General features: G+C 38.6%; 1 protein-coding gene across 1 annotated transcript in view; it reads left to right on the forward strand.

Moving 5' to 3' along the window:
- The window catches only part of LOC107092166 (receptor tyrosine-protein kinase erbB-3-like), a 22,387-nt gene extending 2,364 nt beyond the window's left edge, over nt 1-20,023 (forward strand). Inside the window, exons 2-28 of the mRNA XM_015386488.1 lie at nt 1,820-1,974; nt 2,093-2,279; nt 2,465-2,590; nt 2,682-2,744; nt 2,899-3,017; nt 7,087-7,228; nt 7,339-7,452; nt 7,538-7,655; nt 7,738-7,811; nt 8,416-8,506; nt 8,995-9,197; nt 9,991-10,123; nt 10,218-10,311; nt 10,746-10,903; nt 11,021-11,077; nt 12,439-12,580; nt 13,692-13,811; nt 13,896-13,994; nt 14,145-14,330; nt 14,415-14,570; nt 14,658-14,733; nt 14,834-14,980; nt 15,073-15,170; nt 15,278-15,451; nt 15,529-15,600; nt 17,913-18,195; nt 18,876-20,023. Of these exons, the coding sequence (XP_015241974.1) occupies nt 1,820-1,974; nt 2,093-2,279; nt 2,465-2,590; nt 2,682-2,744; nt 2,899-3,017; nt 7,087-7,228; nt 7,339-7,452; nt 7,538-7,655; nt 7,738-7,811; nt 8,416-8,506; nt 8,995-9,197; nt 9,991-10,123; nt 10,218-10,311; nt 10,746-10,903; nt 11,021-11,077; nt 12,439-12,580; nt 13,692-13,811; nt 13,896-13,994; nt 14,145-14,330; nt 14,415-14,570; nt 14,658-14,733; nt 14,834-14,980; nt 15,073-15,170; nt 15,278-15,451; nt 15,529-15,600; nt 17,913-18,195; nt 18,876-19,717 (4,229 nt within the window). The 3' untranslated portion in view covers nt 19,718-20,023. The remainder of the gene's footprint in view (nt 1-1,819; nt 1,975-2,092; nt 2,280-2,464; nt 2,591-2,681; nt 2,745-2,898; nt 3,018-7,086; nt 7,229-7,338; nt 7,453-7,537; nt 7,656-7,737; nt 7,812-8,415; nt 8,507-8,994; nt 9,198-9,990; nt 10,124-10,217; nt 10,312-10,745; nt 10,904-11,020; nt 11,078-12,438; nt 12,581-13,691; nt 13,812-13,895; nt 13,995-14,144; nt 14,331-14,414; nt 14,571-14,657; nt 14,734-14,833; nt 14,981-15,072; nt 15,171-15,277; nt 15,452-15,528; nt 15,601-17,912; nt 18,196-18,875) is intronic.
- The last annotated feature ends 1,964 nt before the right edge of the window (nt 20,024-21,987 follow it).

Raw genomic sequence — 21,987 nt, forward strand, 5'->3', positions numbered from 1 at the left:
ATGTATGTATGTATGGTTAAAATGAGCATCTTTGACATGAAACTTTGGAGTTTCATGTCACTGCGGCTTGAATAGTCTTGCTCCTACCTACGAGTACAAAATAAAAACAGGAAATATGACTCATGACCTGTTCCCTGCTGCAGGTGTCTAATCTTTGTACAAAATGAGCCAGCAACACATACAGTTTTAGTCACTCGTTAGGCGGTGGTGCATGTCTCTTTCCGTTTATGATATTTCCGTTCCTCCACCAGAGCATCTTACTCACACATGGGCCATTGTCTCTTGGTATGATCTCAGCAACACTTTCCCTGCAGACGCGCACTCACAGACACAGAAGCTCTATCTGTCAGAGCATCACTCTTCGCTCACTGAGACACAGTGTCCACTTTTATAGCTTTGGCACAATGAAGAGCTTTGTCCGAGAAAAAAAGCCTTGACCAGTCGGTCCTCTCTTCGTTGCCCCCAGGCCTGGACTGCTCCCTGCACCCGAGTTGCAGGCTGCCTGTTTGCTTCAGATCAAACTCAGTGTCTCCCTACAGCATCAGTAACAGAAAAAAACCTTAAAGCATACCACAGAAACGATGCTGCAAACAGGACTTAAGCTCACAATTTGAGCAGCTATAAACGGCTTAATTAGTTTAAATTCTATTACTATCATTTCAGAAATTAAGTAATATGAATCCTCCACTGTTACATATCTAGCAAATGTACATATATCTCCTGAATCTTTTCATAGTTTAGGCAGATTATACGTAGAACTTAACCTAACCTCTGTGAAGGCTTTTCTTCAGTAGCAGCTGGGAAACTGGTGACAACTAATAGAAAGATACAGTAGACTGAGTCATGGGCGGTCCAAGACAGGGGCCAACATGGGCCAATGCCAGTGGTGAACCGGTCCTAGTTCCTGTTATGGTACCTTTACTGAAGACATGATACCAAATCAATTTAATATGATGATATAGGTTGGTAAATCTATTGTAACTGGCAATTGGACAAACATATGTTTCATAATTTACATTAAAAAATAAGGTATTGCATTTTTATATTTAGCTGTATTGAAATAGTAAGGGAATTTTCATCAACTACAAGGCTCTCCAGAGCTGTCCGCGTCTTTTTACCCCTTTTGATATATTAAAAGATGAACTATGATCCTGTTTTGTTTTTTTTACTTTTGCTCGATGCCTCCATGAAAAAAATAAATAAATTGGCCCCACCCTGCCCCCCTGGTAAAATTGGTCTAGAACTGCCCTTGGATTGAGCTACATGCAGCCAACACTGGAAGAAGATTTTTAAGAGGCTGAGAGATGTGAAAAAGACTTCAATAGTTGTGATTTTGAATAGATCTTATTCATGTTCTAAAATTAGCCGAGTCAGGATCAGAACCTCAGTTCCATTAAGGATGTGTGATAAAACTTTGCTTATTTTTGTTCACAGCCAATTCCATCCAGTGTGACTGAGTTAATACTATCTTGAAAAGAATACACAAAAACTTCAGCCTGTAAAGCTTTTGAAAACACATCACCAACAGCCGAAAAATATGGTTCTAGAAAGTGTTTTCTCCGTTCCTGTCAACTACATCACAGAAATATGATGACGTGTATTGGTGATAAGACACAATATGGAAAAAATAAAGGAGAAATCTACTCTGCTGCGAAACACTGAGCAAAAATGAACTATTTTGATGATTGTAGTATCAGTTGGAAACAAATTACCTGCTAATTATTTGATGAAAAAGTTCATTTCTAGTCAACAAAGCCCTATGTAAGACAATGTGATTTGTTTTTTAGTCAGTTTAAGAAATTTTCCTCCTCTCTGCCAGAGGTGTGTCCTGGTACGCAGAATGGTCTGAGCTCCTCCGGGTCTCAGGAGAATCAATACAACCTGATCAAGGGCCGCTACAGCGGCTGTGAGATCATCATGGGGAACCTGGAGATCACCAATATTGAGAGTAACTGGGACTTCTCCTTCCTCAAGGTAAACACAGACCCGCTTTGGTGTTACAACTTTGATCAAATGACTTTCTATATTGAACCACAACAGTAAACACAAACCAGTAGATTTACTGGCCATTGTTTTTTTTCTTACTTGCCAGACAATCCGTGAGGTGACCGGTTACGTCCTCATCGCTATGAACCATTTTCAGGAGATTCCATTGGGGCGACTAAGGGTGATCAGAGGAAACAGTCTGTATGAAAGACGCTTTGCACTTTCGGTTTTATTCAATTACCCCAAAGAAGGTTCCAACGGCCTGCGACAGCTTGGACTCCTTAATCTGACAGGTTATTGGACTATATCAGATTATCAGGGAAATATTGCAGTTTAAGAGAAAATGTTTTATCTGAAGTGAAATCAATCAGATTCATATTAAGTATGAGCTTTCAGCATTAAATAAACATGCAGAAATTTCCTGCATAAAAAGCAACGTTTTTTTTTGTTTTTTTTTCTCCAATATGTCCTTTTAAAGAGATTCTGGAGGGTGGCGTGCAGATTATTAACAACAAATACCTGAGTTATGGCCCCTGGATCTATTGGCGGGATATAGTTCGGGACAGCAGCGCTCCTATTGACATCCACTATAATGGTGAAAGAGGTACGTTTTGCAAACTGTAGCCAATGCTCTTTATGTTGTTTCTTTTTGTTGCAACTGTTTGACGAAATTTTTATTGTCTGTTTTCAATCAGGTCCATGTCACAAATCTTGTGGTGACTACTGCTGGGGACCAAACAAGGACCAGTGTCAGATCTGTAAGTCTATCTCACTCTATTAAAATTCTTTTCCTCTATTTCTTTGAAATAATTAAATAGTTCTCTTCCTGGAGATGGAGTAAACGATATCCACACTAAGACAAGCAGACATTCCTGACCTCTGTTGTAAACTTCCTGCCATTTGTTTCCTCAGTGACAAAGATGGTGTGCGCTCCACAGTGCAATGGACGCTGCTTTGGGAAAAGTCCTAGGGACTGCTGCCACATAGAGTGTGCAGCAGGATGCAAAGGCCCTCTGGATGAGGATTGTTTTGTAAGTTTGTTGCTGTGACTACTTAACAACAGCTTGACTATTCAGACAGTTTTAAAAGATGAAAAAACATCAACAAACCATAACAGTGCTGTAGAAATATACTTCACCATTATTGGTTTCTTCTGATTTTCTTCTTTTTTTTTCCCCACTCACATTTTTTTCTAAGATTACCATAACAATTTTCATCCATCCATCCATTATCTAACACGCTTGTCCCGAGTGGGGTCGCGAGGGGTGCTGGTGCCTATTTCCAGCAGTCAATTGGCGAGAGGCGGGGTCATAACAATTTTCAATATCAGACAAAGTCACTTGAGTAAATGTAAAACTGAGTTTTCAAATTGTGTTTTAAATTTAATTCAAAAAAGGGAAAAAGCTTTCCAGACCAACCAGCTCAAAATGAAAAACTAACTGCCTCCCAAACCTCATAACTTAGTGACTCTGGCAGCTTTCGCGACACCTGGCATTACCAACAGGAAACTGGCCACTGGCCACTCTTCTTTGCAGAGTTGTTTTAATTCAGCTGCTTGGTTATCAAAGATATTTAAGGTCACACCAATGCATTTAGATTAGATTTAAGTCTGAACTTTGACTGGAACACTAAAACGGATCAGATTCTTGAATCATATATCGGCTCTAATATTGACTAATTAGCTGTATTGGATATAGGATGACAGCGACCCAACATACAGTAACAGCAATCTAGTCATTTTAATGCAAAGATTGCAACGCTGATTACATCATCATGCAGAGCATGCACAGCAACTAGTGATGATTTACAGCTATACGATCAATTCATTCAACAGTTGTGTCAGATCGTTATCAGATATCAGCCAATATGCTCAGCATGTGTATTGGGGAAAAAAATGAATTGGTGCATCTCTGCTAAAACCATTTCTTCTTTTTTGTCTTGGGTTTTTACACTAGTGGCTCATTTTTTTTGGATAGTAGGCTGATAGGAAAGAGGGTATGAGAGCAGGGGAGAGACATGCGGCAAAGGACCACAGATTTAAACCCTGGTTGGCCGCATTGAGGACTAAGGCCTCCATACATGCGACGTGTGTGCTATTCACTGTGCCAGATAAGCATACCCTAAATCCATTTCCTATTATGTCTTTATCCATTTAGAACTGGAACTGGACTTAGTGGTTTGCTTGATCCTCGTCTTCCTCGCTGCATAACATAGCTTGCTTTTCAGGTTAGAACGTTTGATTCTTTAGACCTTGCAGCAATAAGAGTTATTCCATGATTAACAAGAGGAGGCAGCTACTTTTAATAGTTTTCTTGTCTTCTTCATTTAAAAGCATGCATTTTAATACAAATAAGTTATCTTTAAAATATACTTTTTTATCATAGCATTTAAATTCTTCATACAGTTGTTAATTTCTTGTTAACAGCACACCTAATCCTTGTCTAGTTCTTATAATTGCAAATATGTGACATCTACTTTTACCCAAACCATAATCACCTGTGAAGCATCTAAAGAGGAAATTAATTTTAGGAGCCAGGTAAACCTCACATCTTATATAGCATTAATGGATTTCTAGAGTGTCCCAGGTTTATTTTCCACCACATCTGCTCCAAGGAGGACATACCCACCAAGCAAGAATTGACAACATAGTTTACATTCAAACAATGTCTACATTTGGTTGAAAAGTGAAAAGCAATAAGCCTTCATTTCCAATGTTTGTTATTGGGCTGAAGTGGGACAAAATCAGACCGACCAAACACAGCCAAATTAAAATATATAAATATATTTCTGGACTAATTCAAGACTAAGAAGAATTCACCAGATTTAGCCTAAAAACCAATGTCTAAATCACGTCTGGTGTTTGGGGGGTAATGTCTGACATATTGTGATAAAAACCATATTCAACTGGACAATAAAGAAATGTATGCCAAAAATCTCAGATTCACCAAGTGTGACAAGTATAGAGAGAAATTGGTACGATGAGGCTGATGCAGCTTGCATGGACTGTTCCTACTACACTGCTTAAAAAGAACTCTGTTATACTTAATGGATTAAACATCAAGAGAGTAACAGAACACATTATTGACAATCAACTTCTTTATCAGCAACACTGTGCCCCTCATAAAAGTAAGGTATTTCTCCATCATCAAGCCCTGGAATCTGAAACCCCCAATAAAAATATTACTTAAAGAAACGAGGAAGTCCTTGAAGTCAGGAGAAAAGGAAGAACTGAGATCTGTACAGAAAGAACCAAAGAAAAATAATAAAAATAGGGGAAAGTACAGCTACAACCAAATGGACCGGTTGCAGCAGAACAACATCATTGACATCACTTAGGGAGAATAAGTATTTCCTTGAGTTTGACCAGCCATCCTTGCACTCTCAAACCTTAAAGGCTCCCTAATCTTTGACATCTGCTTTTCTTGCCAAAAATGTACACCTCTGGTTTCTCAGCATTCAACCAACTGCTCCATATGAGAAGATCCCATAGCATAGACACCTTAGCCCTACCCCTTGCTGCAAAAGATCATTAGGAAAGTGGCAGGTATGGTTGATTGAGCTCTAGCTTCCTGAAATGCTACTTAGATCAGCATTCTAGCATCATGGGATGCATCTTAAACATCAGTTTGAAGTTGGGAAAAGTACCACAGCTGCAGAAGGTGTTTGACAAGCTGCTCTGCAGCACGGGGGGGTGGGGGGTGCACACACAGAGCTATGAATCCTTCTGGTTTTAGCAGAACACCCTCTATGTGCTGAGGATACTGAGATTGTCTGGAGTTTAAAGACCTTCGGTGACTCTTTGGTAGCATCGGGAATGTTTTTTGGCATGTGTTGGTACAGCAGCTTATTTGCAGCTGAGAGGAAGCTGGTTGATATATTCATTAGGAGGGTCGGCTTTGTCCTTGCTAATGGTTAGAGACAGAAGGATTGTAAAACAAGTAAGATAACTGTTGAGTAAGTCTCCCTCTCTTTACAGGATCCATTGCACAGAGAGAGCTTGTTCAATGACTTTTGCTTTCCAGTTACACCAAGTAGCACATCCACAGATCCTTCCTTCCTTTTTGCAGACTAGCTTTCAGCAAAATCAAAATCTTGTTTCTTTTGGAAGACGCCACCATGTCTCAGTAGATCTGGAACATCCTAACTTTACTGAGTACATGACTCTCTCAAGGTTATGTCAGCTGTTCAGTTTTTTATTCTTTCCAGCTTTTAATGTCATTACACGGTCACAAGTGCAGAGCAATGAAATTCACTCTCTGCCTTAAATCCATCCCCTTGGGGAGCAGTGGGCTGCCATTGTGCGGTGCCCGGAGAGCAGTGTTGGATTAAGGGTCTTGCTCAGGGAGCCAGAGTGGCAGACTTTGGGAGTGGGGCTTGAACTCAGAACCTCTGGATTCCAAGCACAATGCCCTAACAAGCCGCCACTCCCCACCATGGAAGATACTGAAGTACATGAATGCCTTCATGAAAATTTCTAACATATAAGGTGGAGTTCAATCAAAGAGTCAACTGGTGCAGAGAAAACAATTTGCAATATAAAGAATATGATCATCAGCTTCAGGAGTCAGGAGTTCCCAACCAGAGCACCCCTTTAGCACCAGCAAGAATATATATATACCTTATGACCTGACCTGGTTGAATGAAACTGCAAAGATCGTAAAACAGCCCCAGCAAAGAATGTAGCTGTGTCTATTTTCTTTCACATACAGAGCTGTGAAAGAAAATAAGAGAATACTTTTTCATTAGATGGCACATGGAAAGGCCATTTAATTATCACTTGAGAGTATCCTGAATCTGTTTTGGAGCTGTTCAAGCACTGAACACTGCTTGAAGCTGTAACTTTTGTTAAAATTACACACTTTCTGTGAGACTTTATCATTTTACTGTGATCTCTTTTATGTATTTCATAAAAATCCTTTATGAATTTCAGAACCACTGTCGTTATTTGTTAGATTCTTTAGTTATACAGTGAAATAAGAATAAATTGATATTATTTGCTTGCATTGACATTTCACCCAAAACAGGTGTTCGGGAAAGGTAAACAATTGCCTGTGCAAATAGGTCAAATGTATGTTTCTGCTTGTGTGTGAACCCATTCAGGCTTGTCGCCATTTCAATGATTCAGGAGCCTGTGTGCCTCAGTGTCCCAAGGACGTCATTTACAACAAACAGACTTTCCAAATGGAGACAAATCCCAATGCAAAGTACCAATATGGATCAATTTGCGTATCTCAGTGTCCCAGTAAGTAATTTGCAAAATGTTTAAGTAAATAATACACTGGTTTAATCTCTCATGTTCTTGATTGGCTTCTTACATCCTACTCCTTCATGTTTCTCATCTTCTGTCATTAGCGCATTTTGTGGTGGACGGTAGTTCCTGTGTGAGTGTCTGTCCTCCAAACAAGAAGGAGGTGGAGAGAGAGGGACAGAGGCAGTGTGAGCTTTGCAGTGGACTCTGCCCAAAAGGTCAGCGCTAAAGCATTTTTTAAACAGAATCCAGAGATTCTGTAATCAGGGCTAATGAGGGGTTAAATCATAATCATCCCTGCAGTGTGTGAAGGCACCGGTGCTGAGCAAAGACAAACGGTGGATTCTACCAACATTGACAGCTTCATTAACTGCACCAAGATCCAAGGCAGCCTCCACTTCCTGGTTACAGGAATTCTTGGGTAACTTTACTTTTGCTGAAGGATCTCCAGGCTTAAAAGAGACTCAGAGGATGTTCATGTTATGTTTGTCTGTTCTTTCCAGAGATGACTTTAAAAATATCCCACCATTAGATGCCAAAAAGTTGGAGGTTTTCCGCACCGTGAGAGAAATAACAGGTGTGGCATATATGTATATATGTGTATACTAAACCATTGTGTCTATTTCTATATGCAATTCACACATGCCATGCTCTGCATGGTATCATTCAGAATTTAATCTATGATCATTTGTTATATGAAAGGTATCTGCTGAGAAGTGATTTTTTAACCAAATATAATTCGGACCTAATTTAGACAAACTGGGTCTCACCGTCGTGGCAGGAATTGTTTTATAAACAAATGAAATGTTGGACCTCTGAAGGGAAATCGTTAGAATTTACCGAAACGAAAAACATGTTAAAAAATAGTGGTTTCTTATCATCTCATCAGTTTCTTTAGGATAACATGAGCAATAACAAGGAAAGATAATTTGCTAAAAGTAACAAATGGAATATTTTATATTACCTTATCTGAATGTTTGAGTTCATGTTAAAAGAAATGACAAACAGCAGGTTAAAAAAATCAGCTTTTACAATTACTATTGATTACTAGGATTTGCTAGGATTTATGGTGCAGTAGGTTGTCCAAAAATGATATAAGTTAGGACATGTAAGTTCTGATTTTAAATATTTTCACTAGGCAAGCAATGCATATTTTTTAATTTGTATTGTGATGTTTTCAGATATTCTCAACATCCAGTCGTGGCCTAAAGAGCTGAAGGACCTCTCAGTTTTTTCAAGCCTCAGAACTATTCAAGGAAGGTCACTGTACAAGTAAGAATGATTTAGGGAAGTAAATTAATAGAATAGAATAGAAAATCCATTTATTGTCCCACAATAGGGAAATTCTGATGTTTAAAGCCTCAAAAGGATTATAGAAAAAAAAAGGGTCACACAAAAGTGTATAAGAATAATATAATAATGAAAATAGTTAAAAATAAAAAAAATAAAATACAGCACTTTTAAGTGTTTTAACAAGATAAAATTGTGCAGCTGGACAGTAATTAGAATATATTCACAGATTTAAAAGTCTATGAAGCACTTTGTTAAATTAAAATGCATAAAGATTAATTGCGCAGCTCTTGGTACATGTTTTTGATTTTTCCTGTTTAAAAAAAACAACTAATCTGTGTAAAACCAAATCGAACAGATTTTAGTCCAAACTCAAACAAACATGAAACACAGAAGAGCTGAAAACTTTCCAACTCTTTTCCTTTTTAATGTTTATATAATCTATCCTTTAATGCCCCCCTCCAAAATAGGCGATTCTCTCTGATGGTGATGCATATCCCCTCTCTAACATCCCTGGGACTGCGCTCTCTCCGGTATATCAATGATGGCAGCGTGTACATCAGTCAGAATGCCAACCTCTGTTATCTGCACACTGTGAACTGGACGCAGCTGTTCAGAGGCGGCAGAGTTCGAGTCAACAACCTCAACAACAACAAGCCCCTTGCAGAGTGTGGTGAGGCGAGATTCTCTTTTTTCTCATAATGAAATAAAACTCATGTTTAACCACAAAGAAAGTTGCTTTTAGCTATGAATTAGGGTGCATAGCATTATTAGAATAGGAGTGTTTTTAAAAAACTCAACATCATAATAAATCAACAGCAGACCTTTGACACTTTTAATGTCAAAAGTGACACTTGAATGTGAAAATTTAAATACGGGTACTAAAATGTGAACAGTTCTAAATACTGTACTAATTAGTCTTCAACTAAAAATGTCAGATGACTGCTATCAAACTTAAAAATAATGTGCAGCATCCATGTGTGCTGAGGCATCCATCTACACGCAGTATGCATATAAAGGTTCACCTTTTTTGAAATAATCGAGATAAAGTTCAGAAATGTCTAACAAAAAATATCTGTATGGGGGAGGACAGTCTTGAAAGATTGGAAAGCACAGAAGCTAAAAATGACTAAAATTAAGAGGTGACTTAATAAAACACCCCAACTAAAGAGGAATGAAAGCACTCAGAGAATATGTCAAATTTTTTTTAAAGCTTTAATTTTATTTTAGCAGTTTTGGAATTTTTTTTCATTCTGATTATATAGGATATATGACACCTTTATAGTGGAAATAGTCTTAAATGTTGCTTCATGGTCTCAGAAACCTGAAACTTTAACACTGTGTTTATGAGCAACTGAATATTACATGTTACAGTAGTCACATTTAGCCTTTAGAAGAAAAAACAAATAAGGAATTGAACTCTCAGCCGACAGGTATAAAGCGATCTGTCCTGCTTTTGTGTGCAGTTGCAGAAGGACATGTGTGCGATCCTCTGTGTTCAGACGCAGGCTGCTGGGGCCCCGGTCCTGACCAGTGTGTCACCTGTAGGAACTACAGCCGCCAAGGGACATGTGTGGGAAGCTGTAACTTTTTATCTGGGTCAGCAGTTTTTAGATGATATTCCAGAGGATTCTTGCTACAGATGTGCACCTTTAATGAAGGTACACTTGTCCTTATGCTATTATGTATGCAGAACCACAAGGGAATTTGCAAGATCTGATGGAGAATGTGTTGCTTGTCATCCGGAGTGCAAACCTCAGCGGGGAAAAATCAGCTGCACAGGAGCGGTAATCTGCATTTTAATCTAATATATTGTAAATAATCTTGTCAGTTCAAGCTCCGGCTTTCAGTGTCGTTGTATTATTGGGCAAGACACTTCACCTGCATTGCCTACTGATGGTGGCACCTGTGTACGGCAGCCTAATGTTTTCCATTTTCCAAATATGTTCCTTTGGTTAGTGTTTGCATGGCATATTTGTTTAGATTTAGTCCAACAGGCTTTAAAGTCACTGCATAGGAAAAATATATTTTGTTTACCTCTATCAACTAATCTGCTGTTTACCTTAAATATGTATCCAATCATAAATTATTTGATTTGTTCTCATGTTTAGCCTTTTCGATAACAAATACCTCTACAGCTGGTTTTATCCTTTTAGTTATTTTTTTTTTTTACCATGATTCATTTAACTCTTCTTTTTTTCTTCTATTTTTTTTCCTGAAGGGCGCAAATGAATGTGTGGTTTGCAAAAACCTTCAAGATGGCCCTTTCTGCATGTCCTCTTGTCCCTCTGGAATAAATGATGGACACGGAGGACAGATTTACAAATACCCCAACAAAGATGGCCAATGTAAACCATGTCACTTTAACTGCACACATGGGTGAGGCTGAGATTTAAACATAACTGTGGGAATGTGTTTTATTTCATTCATGTATTAAAGTGCATTTTTTACAGTATGTACTTAATTTAAGAGAAAGATTTTGATTTTGTGCTTCAGATGCCTCGGTCCAGGATTAAACGACTGTTTAGAGACAGCGGTAATGTCTGTTAGTAGGTGAGTGTTTCCCCCTGCTGGTGGGTATAGAACCCCACTCTGGGATGTGTGGGATTCTCCATTATGACAACAGTGAACTTGTTGCTTGGGGCCCTCTAGGGCCACATGGGGGGGCCTCAGCCTTCTAAAAATAGAACAACTCAGTTTGAAATAAAATTTTAATATGTTGCGCTTCTTTTTTAATCCTTTTTTTTAAGCATTTATGCTATTTTAAAATGACAGTACATAAAATAAAATTAGAAATAAAAGGAAGCAATAAAAATCTGTTTACTATGAATGAAGTTTAGATGAATGCTGAGCCCTCCAGTTCATAGGTCAGCATTGGTAGCACTTCCTATGACTCAGTACCAATGAAATAGCCCTCAGCCTTAAAAAGGATGGTGACCCCTGCTATAAATGAAGTTTCTTCCTGCTTGAAGCAGCCAAGGTGTTCCATGCCCCTGTGGTCAGTATCCTCCTTTTTCCATCCTTGTTTTGGGGTCAGATAAATTGCAGTGCAGTGCTGCAGAAAGCATGTCCCTACAAGTAAGCAGGTGACAAGCATTTAACACACAGGAGTGTCAGTCCCCCAATGACTGAACAGGTATAAAACCGGAGAACAGAATATTGTTTAGAGGCACAAATGATATATGAATTAAATCTATCATTGTTTTTCTCTAATGCTGCTACAGATGCTGCCCCTGTGGCCATAATTTAAAAAACACATCTGGTATTTAGAGCCCTCTGGACCTCTCTCCATTACCATTTAGTAAAAACGTACTTTAGTTTTATATGTCATTTCATTTCTTTTGTTATGTTTAATTGATCATCTATAGATATCAATAATCAGAAAGACATTATACAACTAATCAAATTAATCTTCTTTACTAATATTTTTATACTGTTCCCTGTTTCCATTAAATTAGTTTCTTACCCCTGTTTTGGCTGGTCAACCTTTTTGGTCACTGCGAGCCAGTAGATCAGCAGAGGATCATAGAAAAAGTGCAGAACACCACATGGTCAGAGAATACTTGTCTTTACCTCAAAGGGTCTTCAATATTCTTAATTTCTAAATTCAAGATTTGGGGCAATGTTTCAGATAAACCAAATTAATCCATGATGTCTTTGTTTTGATTAGATGCTCATCATGTTTAAAAGCCTCCATTTATTTTTAATCCTGAATATGCAAATATTAAAATGAAGAGACACTCCACAACACTGTTCCACAGAGTGGAACTGCTTATGTATTCTCATTAAAATTATTTTCCTAAATGTTTCCCCTGGAAAAGAATTAATCAGTAAAGATGAAAGATCTGGTTAGGTTTCTGTTCATGCATCTCTTCATTCCTGTAAAGGGTTTGTTAATGATTGTTTCTCTGCAGCGGTCAGATCACAGGTATAGCTTTGGCAGTTCCAGCTGGTTTGATATTCTGCCTCGCTTTGTTCTTCCTGGGAGTGCTGTACCACAGAGGCCTCGCCATCCGCCGCAAAAGAGCCATGAGACGATACCTGGAGAGTGGAGAGGTGAGGCTCGGAACACCTTCACTTAAGACATTCTTACTTTATTTTTTACATAGTAACTAAAAAATTCAACATAAAATACACTGTAGTACATTGTTGAACAGCTTTCAATTGTTAAAAACTTATCAGATAATAGAGTAGAGTTCAGGCCAGGCCAATTTAACACATTCATTTATTTTTTTATAAACGATCTCACTTTAGCTCAGGGTGTATGTTTATGTTGAGCCTCCAGCTTGAAAGAAAGTCATCCCCATAGCATGATGCTGCCACTACCGTTGTTCTAAATTGTTGTACCGTTGTACAAAATCTTGCCACTCTTCCATGAATACAACCTTTGTAAAGCGCATGACTAATAGATCCCTGTGAAAGGAGATTTTTCTGTCTAAGATGTGGACCTCTATAGTACCTGTAGCGTTATGAGTGACCTCCCAGATACTTCTCTGATTGATTCTCCCAGTTAATGACATTCATGATTAGTTCAGGTTGACCATGGCTGAGTTTGAATGTCTGCCCTAATTACTACATATTGATATCCCCATTTTTAATGAGTGTCCGAACATCTAGTGGATGAAAAAGTAGTGGACTGGAAATTTCCCACAATGCACCTTGAAAATTAGTGTTCATCAATGGTCACTAAACCAGCAGATTTGTTGTCACAGCAACCTGCTGTCGCCATAGGCTGTCACTACCAGACAAATAACAAATATGGTGCAGGCACCGTCAGAGGCAGAGTCACGTTACCAACGGAGAGCTACAAGTAGTGATAATCTGTCCAAACGGTAGGTTGACTGAGTTCACTATAAAGTCCACTATATAGTCCCCGCTCTATATAGTGATTGAGGGATTTAGGGGTTATGGCGGACATTCGGACACAGCCCATGTCTTGTGTGATGTGTACATCTGCCATGCCTTTTTGTAAAGACAAACAAAAAAACTAAAATAATGCATTATTTCCCTTTAACTTTACAGTTTTGCAATAGTTTTTTTTCTCCATTAAACTTTGTGATGAACCCCACCACCCCAAATTTGAGATTCCTCAAGGTGCAACGGAAATATCTCTTTTTTTGCAAGGCCCTTTCGAGTCAGCTGAACATAATTGCTGTACTTTTGGCAGAGCTTTGAGCCTCTGGGTCCTGGAGAAAAAGGCACTAAAGTTCATGCTCGTATTCTGAGGCCGTCAGAGCTGAAAAAGATCAAGCTCCTTGGTTACGGTGTTTTCGGTACTGTGCACAAGGTATTGTTCATTTTCTTTTTTTTCCCTTGTTATCAGTTTTTATGGGTTGAACTACCTTGCTCTAAAACACAATGTGTTTTTAAGGGCTTTTGGACACCAGAGGGAGAGACGGTCAAGATCCCTGTAGCAATAAAGACAATCCAGGATGGTTCCGGTCGACAAACCTTCACTGAGATCACTGATGTGAGTCTCATTGACATAGAAATATTTAATGAAATAAACACAATCAACAGAACTTAATGTTTTCTCATAGTTAAACTATTATATAAAATATTTTTATTTATTTATTTTTTGATATTGTTGATATCTCAAATGTGTTTCCTTATTCGACAGCATATGCTGTCCATAGGCAGTCTGGACCACCCCTACATTGTAAGGCTGCTGGGAATCTGCCCTGGTTCTGGTCTCCAACTGGTGACCCAGCTCAGTCCCCGTGGCTCCTTACTGGAGCACATCAGACAGCACAGGAACAGCCTGGACCCTCAGCGCCTGCTCAACTGGTGCGTTCAGATAGCTAAGGTAAGCATAGCTGGAATTCCTGTTGGTGCAATAATAAAAGTAAGTTCTTAGATTGAATGCCAAGCAAACATGTTTGTGTCTCAGGGTATGTTCTACCTTGAGGAACACTGCATGGTCCACAGGAATCTGGCTGCCCGCAACATTCTGCTGAAGAATGACTATCAGGTCCAGATCTCGGACTACGGTGTTGCAGATCTCCTTTACCCGGATGACAAGAAATATGTCTACACAGACACAAAGGTTGTTATAGATTGTTCATATGAGATCACTTCAAAAATATTTTCTTTGTCTGGTTAAGAAATGTGCATCTCCTCTCCCACCATTCAGACACCAATAAAGTGGATGGCACTTGAGAGCATCCTGTTTCGAAGATACACTCATCAGAGTGATGTTTGGAGTTACGGTAGGAAGTTTATTCCATGAGGGAAGTCCTCCCTGCAGGTATTGATTATCTGTGAATTTCAGGAAGAGAAAATAAAAGGGATGTTTTCTCTCCTGGAAAGGAGTGACAGTGTGGGAGATGATGTCATACGGGGCGGAGCCATACATGTCTGTGCAGCCTCAAGAAGTGCCGAGCCTCCTGGAGAAAGGCGAGCGACTGTCCCAGCCTCACATCTGCACCATTGATGTCTACATGGTCATGGTTAAATGTGAGCATCAGTCCCTGAAAGTGTGAAAATAAACACATGATTACTAATGGAATCTTCTGCAGACCATGTGTTGCTCTTGTGTTTTGTTTTAGGCTGGATGATTGATGAGAACGTGAGGCCAACCTTTAAAGAGCTAGCGAGTGATTTTACTCGAATGGCAAGAGATCCACACAGATATCTTGTCATCAAGGTGCATGTTGTAATGTGGTTTCCTCTTCAACAGCTTTTTACTGGTACATCAATAAATATCTAATTTGATATTTTTTAAATGTTTCCTCGACCGTTATCCTGCTAAAGGAGGGAGAAGACACTCCACCTGGAGAGATCCATCGAAGAGAGTCAGAACGAGGGCTTCTGGATGCAGATTTGGAAGATCCGGATGACGATGGACTGGATGACGGCTTGACTACACCCCCTCTTCAGCATTCTCCATCGTGGAGTCTCTCTCGCTCAAGGATAAATTCCTGCAGGGTAAGGAAGACACATTCCTTACATAGGAATGAAATACTGATAATAAGTCAACAACATGGTTATTTTCTGATTTTCAGAGTGGCGCATCTCAAGCTGGGCCAACTGGATACCTTCCAATGACCCCAAGTCCAATAGACAGCATTCGCCAGGTATGGCAAACTAAGAAATCCCAAGTTTATTCCTTTAGCAATGCAAAGAAATTGGTTTTAAAACATTTAAAGGGGTCATAGGAAGATTATATAGGGTATTTGGTGCTGGTCCTTAAGGTCTCAGAATAGGGTTTGTAACATAAGTTGGGCTGAAAATTGAATATTTACTGTTCTATGGGCCCTAATGCAAGCCTGGTTAAGAGTCCCAGAATGCAACAACAAGTTTTCTTCGTTTTATGGTACACTCATGAATATTTAGATGAGCTGTGCGCTAATTGGTGGTTTACAATGAGCGAAGCTGCTGAGCAAAGATGCATCATAGCAACAAGCACTCACTCACTGAAACATCAAAATTGTTGATATGGTAGGGAGACCAGACGTCCTCCTTTTCCTGGACATGTCCTATTTTCATACCTAAAAAACTGTCCAGAGGGGAATTTCAAAATCATTCGGGATTTTGGTCGACTACAGTGCAGTAGAACCGAGCCGTCAGCTCCGGGCCTGGTCCGGGAACTCCAGCAGACGGGAGGAGGGAGCCAGCAGGTGACGGAGCGTCCAAACCCGACCCGTCCCCGGCCGCCGGGTGTCCCGGACCAGCCCCGCAGCTCACGGCTCGGTTCGTGAGCTCGTCCTTTTCAGAAACCCAAATCTGGTCACCAAAGATATGCTAGCATTGCTATCAACAGCGTTGCGACAGAATCATACTTACAGCTTGCGGTGGTGATGGCCTTACTGTCGGAACAGCCCCTCGTTTCAGTAAAAGAAGTTTAGCAAATCCTGCTTTGAACTGTCCAAGATTTTGAAAGCTGTCTTCAGAAAAAAGCTTAGAGCAAATGAACAGTTGAGCATCAAACTTTGCAGTGATCTTCTGATACACAAAAATAATCCATGCCTGTTGAGTCTTTGGATTCTTAGGAAGACTGTAAAAGTTTTCCCTTGTCTTTGTGCAGCCTGGAACACTGCATTTAATATTTGTCAATTTCAGGGCGTGACAAAAGTACAGGCCAGAACCAAATAAGGCAACATCCCCGAATTGACGTCAATTCGGTGTTTCGTTTGAATTCGCCTGTTTTATGGTGGAAGTTTAGAATTGTGAGATTGGGTTTGAACTTCTCTGTACATCTATTTCACCCAGTGAACTATCGTTATTCATCTATGACAATGTAAACTCTGTTTTGCATTCTATGACCCCTTTAAACCACACAAATAACTTTATTCCTTATGTTTTCCTGTCCTAGACATTTTCCCCACACTGTGTGTAGCCTCTCTGTGGCCCATTTGGCCCATTAGACTATCCTTTGGCCATGGTCAAGAGCATACAGAATGACAGATTGATTCTTTTAACTCAGACATTACTTGTATAGGAAACCAGGCAATGTATTCATCTTTACAGTGTATTTTAGGAAATATAAACAGGTAAGTTGGACCAAATAAACTCCAGAGCTCCATCAATTTAAAAAAAAACAAGGAATTATGATAATTTTGCTGAATTTAGCAATGAAAACACTGATGATGATTTTTCTAAATCTTTTTTCCAATACATTATTTTTCCTCTTTTTTCCCACGGGCAGTTAGAACCCACCCAGCTAGAAAAATATATCAAAAGCATGCAGAGTGTGAGTGAAGGGCACCTAAAATAAAATACCCACCAATAATATTCCACCCAAGTAGCCCTTTGCAGTGGGATATTGCAAAGATTGATATTGCGATGCTTACAATTGAATATGTTGTGCTTCTTTATTCTGCTCTTTAATTACTTTATATGTGACCCAAATTGGGTTGCTTTTAAACGCATCAGTTTGAAAGAGCGTTGCACCTTTGCGTAGTGACATGTTCCCATGGCTTTTTGACTGAATTTAAGAAAAACACCAAGATGAAAAAGGTTAACTGACATTTGATTTCAGTATTGACAAATTTGTAAAAAAACAAACAAAAAAAAAAACAGTAAAATCTAGTAAATATAAATTTGATGAATAAAAGTAGAAATATGGGAGGACTTTCAGGGCTTATCTCAGGTCATGCAAGATTTTTTTTTTTATCCTATTTCTTAAAGTAATGACTTTCTGTTGTGATATATCTTTTTTAGACTTAACTCTTCTTGTTTGTACACTATTGGTTTATTGCTCTTTTTTTATGCACTGCACAATAACCTGCCTTGGTCTGGTACATTCAGTCAAAGTCTGAAGAAAAGATCTGATTAGCAGCATAAAGTCTGAAGAAATGCCAAACAGACAATGTTAGAAGATCACGTGAGAATGCATACATTACAGTGTCTGGATTAATTCATTCAGTCTTTGCTTTCTTTGCCTCAGCTGTGGTCTCACAGGTCTCGTCTTAGTTCCGTACGAACGCTGCCTGAGAGGTCAGGGGTCAGAGGTAATGGCAGGGAGCCGGAAGGCTTACGGACTGAGAGCTTTCAACGGAAAAGGCTTGGCTCAGAGAGGAGCAGTCCTCATGTGGGCGTAAGTCATCACAGGAAGCTTTCCACAGCTTCAAGTCCGTCCTCTTACAAGGGCTGGACGGCAGAGGAAGATGAGGAGGAGTTGGACCACTATGGCTATGTTCTGCCTGGGTCACCTGGAACACCAGAACGAGGTAAGGTATACCCAGAAGAAAAATAGCCTTTTATCTACATCATCTCCACGGAATAATTGATAATTACTTTATTAATAAATTAATAAATGCAGATAAGATTTGTAACTCATTGCACCCTGAGTGATATTCTGTTTTTTTTTTTTTTGTATTTTTGTGTTTTGATGACTTTGACTAACAATGAATTTAATGCCAATATTATCATTATTTGTTTAAGAAAGAACATCATATAGGATCAGTAAAGAAAGGTGTAATAATGCAATTGAAAGTTATTTCATTTCCTGAACTATTATGCTTTCCTCATTTTTAATGCAAAGGACTTATAACCGACTATTATGGTTATATGATCTACAGTGGAAGGGCAATTCTTTGTTGTAACATTTCTATATTATGAAATATTTAAAATCTTTGAGTCTTATCTAAAATTAGAATTTTCTGGAGAAATTATTTCTTATTAACCCTAAGATAATCGAAACCAAAAACAAGTTGAATGTATCAGTTAATGATTAATGGCACTTATAAATCTCTATGAGCCTCAATACAATAATGATTTTTCATGATATTTTAATCTATTGAGATCTAGCGGGGTAATTGTGATTGTTTTTGTCTCCTTGTCATTTCCTGCACCAAACAATATTGAGACCTCTTACCCAAACTTTTTCTTCTGTCTTTATGGCTCACAGTGTCCAGAATAATTCGTTCTGGGAAAAGAAACTCAAAGAAGAAAAATAATCTGCTTCTCCCAGCAGTAAAGCCCTCTCAGGAATATGAACTGATGAGCACCGAATCTGGTGATCCTCCATCTTCATCCGGCAGCATCTCGTTACACGATGACACTACAGATCCACTTCATCAAAGAGTCATTCCTCCTACATCTTCAATCGTGATGGAGTCACAAAATGAAGCTCTACTCTTAGGTGCAAAAGCTAATCAAGTCCATGAGGCTTGTGAAGGAGCTGTAGCAAAGCAAATAGACACAATGGAGGAGGAACATCTTAATTACATAAGGGAGATCAAATCAGAAGATCATAAAACTGAGGTGTGCCGAGGGATTTGTAAGTATGAATATATGGATATAAGGCACTCTGACTCTTCAGAAGGAGGTGATATAGAATTGGAGAGAGGTGGTAATAAAACAGCTTTGACGAATAGATTAGAAACAAACCAAACAGCGGAGAGTTTAGTCAAAGAAGACATTGAAAAACAAGCCGCAGTTCAGGAGGAGCTGAGCTGTAGGGTTGTGTCTGGGACAGATGTGCTGCCAGCTGTAGAAAGTAAGGTAGAGGAGTATGAAGAGATGAGTGGATCTGGAGAAGAGCCTGGCGAGTGGGGTCTCCCAGAATATGAGAACCTCCCACCAAAGGCGAGGGCTGTTCCTGGGGAGGAGAGTGACAGGTGTGCAGGGATCGGGGAATACATCAAGGTGTGTGCGGGCATTGGGGAGCCCGGCAGCAACACTTCCTTTGACAACCCAGACTACTGGCACAGCAGGCTGTTCCTCAAACCAGATGCTGTACGCACATAATGAGTTGGACTGGGACAGAAAAAACAGGAACAGATCCAAGATTCTGTGAGATTTGGTCATTTTCGATTAAAGGAAAACAAAAAAGAACATATTTTTTTTTACTTCACATGTTTTTAACCTAATATGAGTCAGTAAAACAAAGACGTTACAGAGTGTTTACAGGTTTATTCTTTTAGTAAAGGGCATTTAAAATTTATTTTTTATTTTGCTGTTTCATTTTTTTATGTTTTTTATTATTTGTTGTTTTTTTTCTTACGACTGATCCTGTCAGAAAACAGCCTTTGTACTTCATATTTTCGTTGTTGTTATTGATGTTGTGTTTTGCAAATATCTATAATAATTTGATTTACAGATTTATGTACAGCAGTGTTTTCATTGTCTTGCATTGGTTGGAAAACATAAAAACAATTTTATACAAACTCTTTTACTTGTTCAGGTTGTGCTTAAATCTTTATCAAGGTGCATAATGGATGATCTTAATGGACAGTTTTTGTTTAAAGTTTAAATGGTACATCAGTATCTGCCTTTGAACAAGGTGGATACTTCGTCATCAGATTGATCTGATATAATACATCAGATCAATGTATTTTGTATTGGTAAAACATGTTTTAATCAACTTGTAATCAAAAAGACCCCCACATCAACTAAATAGATAAAAAAGGAGTTTACTATAGGTGGTACTAGACGGGCAGTGCCTCTGCAGAACAGGCCCTGGCTCCTGTTACGGCCCCTGTGCTGGAAACATTGAAAATGTATTTATATTAGTATGTCAATTTTTCTTAAAAAAATGTATTTTCCCTTAACTTGGCAATTTGCCCATAGAATCAGATAATTAGGTTTTTAAAAAACAACTATATTATTGTACAACATATCTAATTATCCAATTATAAAGGTAAAAGGCACATTCCTTTGGCATATCATCTTATTTTTGAATCAAGTGCAATCGCACTTATTTTAAAAACTATTTACTTATTTAGATCAGTTTTTGCAACATACTAAATCAAGTTTTTAGGATTAGCCTACATGTGCTGACAAAAGCACAAGGATTTATTGGACTTGTGTATTTTACAATTCAATTTAAAAAAATTTTTAGAAAATAAAGTCAGCTCCATGTGTATTAAGAAAGGCTTTGTAGCTCAGCTAATTTTTTTTTTTTTTTTGTGATGCTGTTATTCTTCTGTTCTGTGGTCCCTTAAAAAACGGAAATTACAGCTAGAAACACTACTCTACTCTCACACTCTCATACTTTTGATAATTCCAAATTTGGGTTGGGTTTTTATGGAAGAGGATTGGGGCCACTGAAGAAACAAAAAAAAGTTAACTGATTTTCAGATATTATTTCAATTTAATATGGGGGGAAAAGCAGAATTCTGCCTTTTTTTCTCAGAACTATGACTTTAATCTCAGAATTTTGGATCTTAATGTAGATGGGCACCATGAAGGAAGAGATGTGGGACCACTCAGCTTCACTGACAAAGATGTGAATTGTTTGGGAGGGCCAGTAACACATTGGGGGAAAATGACGGAATTAGGTGCCAGAGGGCACGTAAAAAGTGATGCTATTTCATTTATGTTCTTTTTTTTTGACACAATCTAGTTTAGGCTCTAAAACAAACATGGCTATGGCTTGATAACTAACATTTTTGTTAGCTGTCAGAATTAATTTAGAATTCTGAGATTAAAGTCAGAATTCTGAGAAAAAAGTCAGAAATCTGAGATTAAAGTCAGAATTCTGAGAAAAAAAGTCAGAATTCTGAGATTAAAGTCAGTAGGAATTATGAGAAAGAAGTCAGAATTAATTTTTCCCCCCCATTTTAAGCTGAAATAAAATGTAAAAATCAGTTAACTTTTTTTTCAGTGGCTCTACTCCTCTTCCGTGGGTTTTTTGTTCTTTTTTGGTGTGTTTGTGTGTGTGTTTTCTAACCAACATAACTCCTCATTGATGTACGGGGTTTTACCTTCCGGGCCAAACAAGCAGTGAACTATCTTGACTGAGGAGCGAGTCTTTGGCAGCAGGCGGGATCATCTTTCGGCTGAAACCAAGCGGGACAACAAGACCGGTGTTGTGTGTAAAAGAGCACCCCTGTTTTAAAAGCTTCTTGTTCGTTGGGGGGAAAAAGTCTAAAATACCTATAAGTCATACAGTTTAAATATATTTTTTGTTGTCTTAAAAATATTTTTTCTGATGTTAACACTGTTAAATGCTGCTATTTTCTTGTGAAAATAAACAAATAAATAAATAAAACTCATATTTATCAAGAAATAAATGT

Source organism: Cyprinodon variegatus, unplaced genomic scaffold (genome assembly GCF_000732505.1).
Source record: "Cyprinodon variegatus isolate N-32 unplaced genomic scaffold, C_variegatus-1.0 Scaffold16, whole genome shotgun sequence".
Classification (NCBI taxonomy): Eukaryota; Metazoa; Chordata; class Actinopteri; order Cyprinodontiformes; family Cyprinodontidae; genus Cyprinodon; species Cyprinodon variegatus.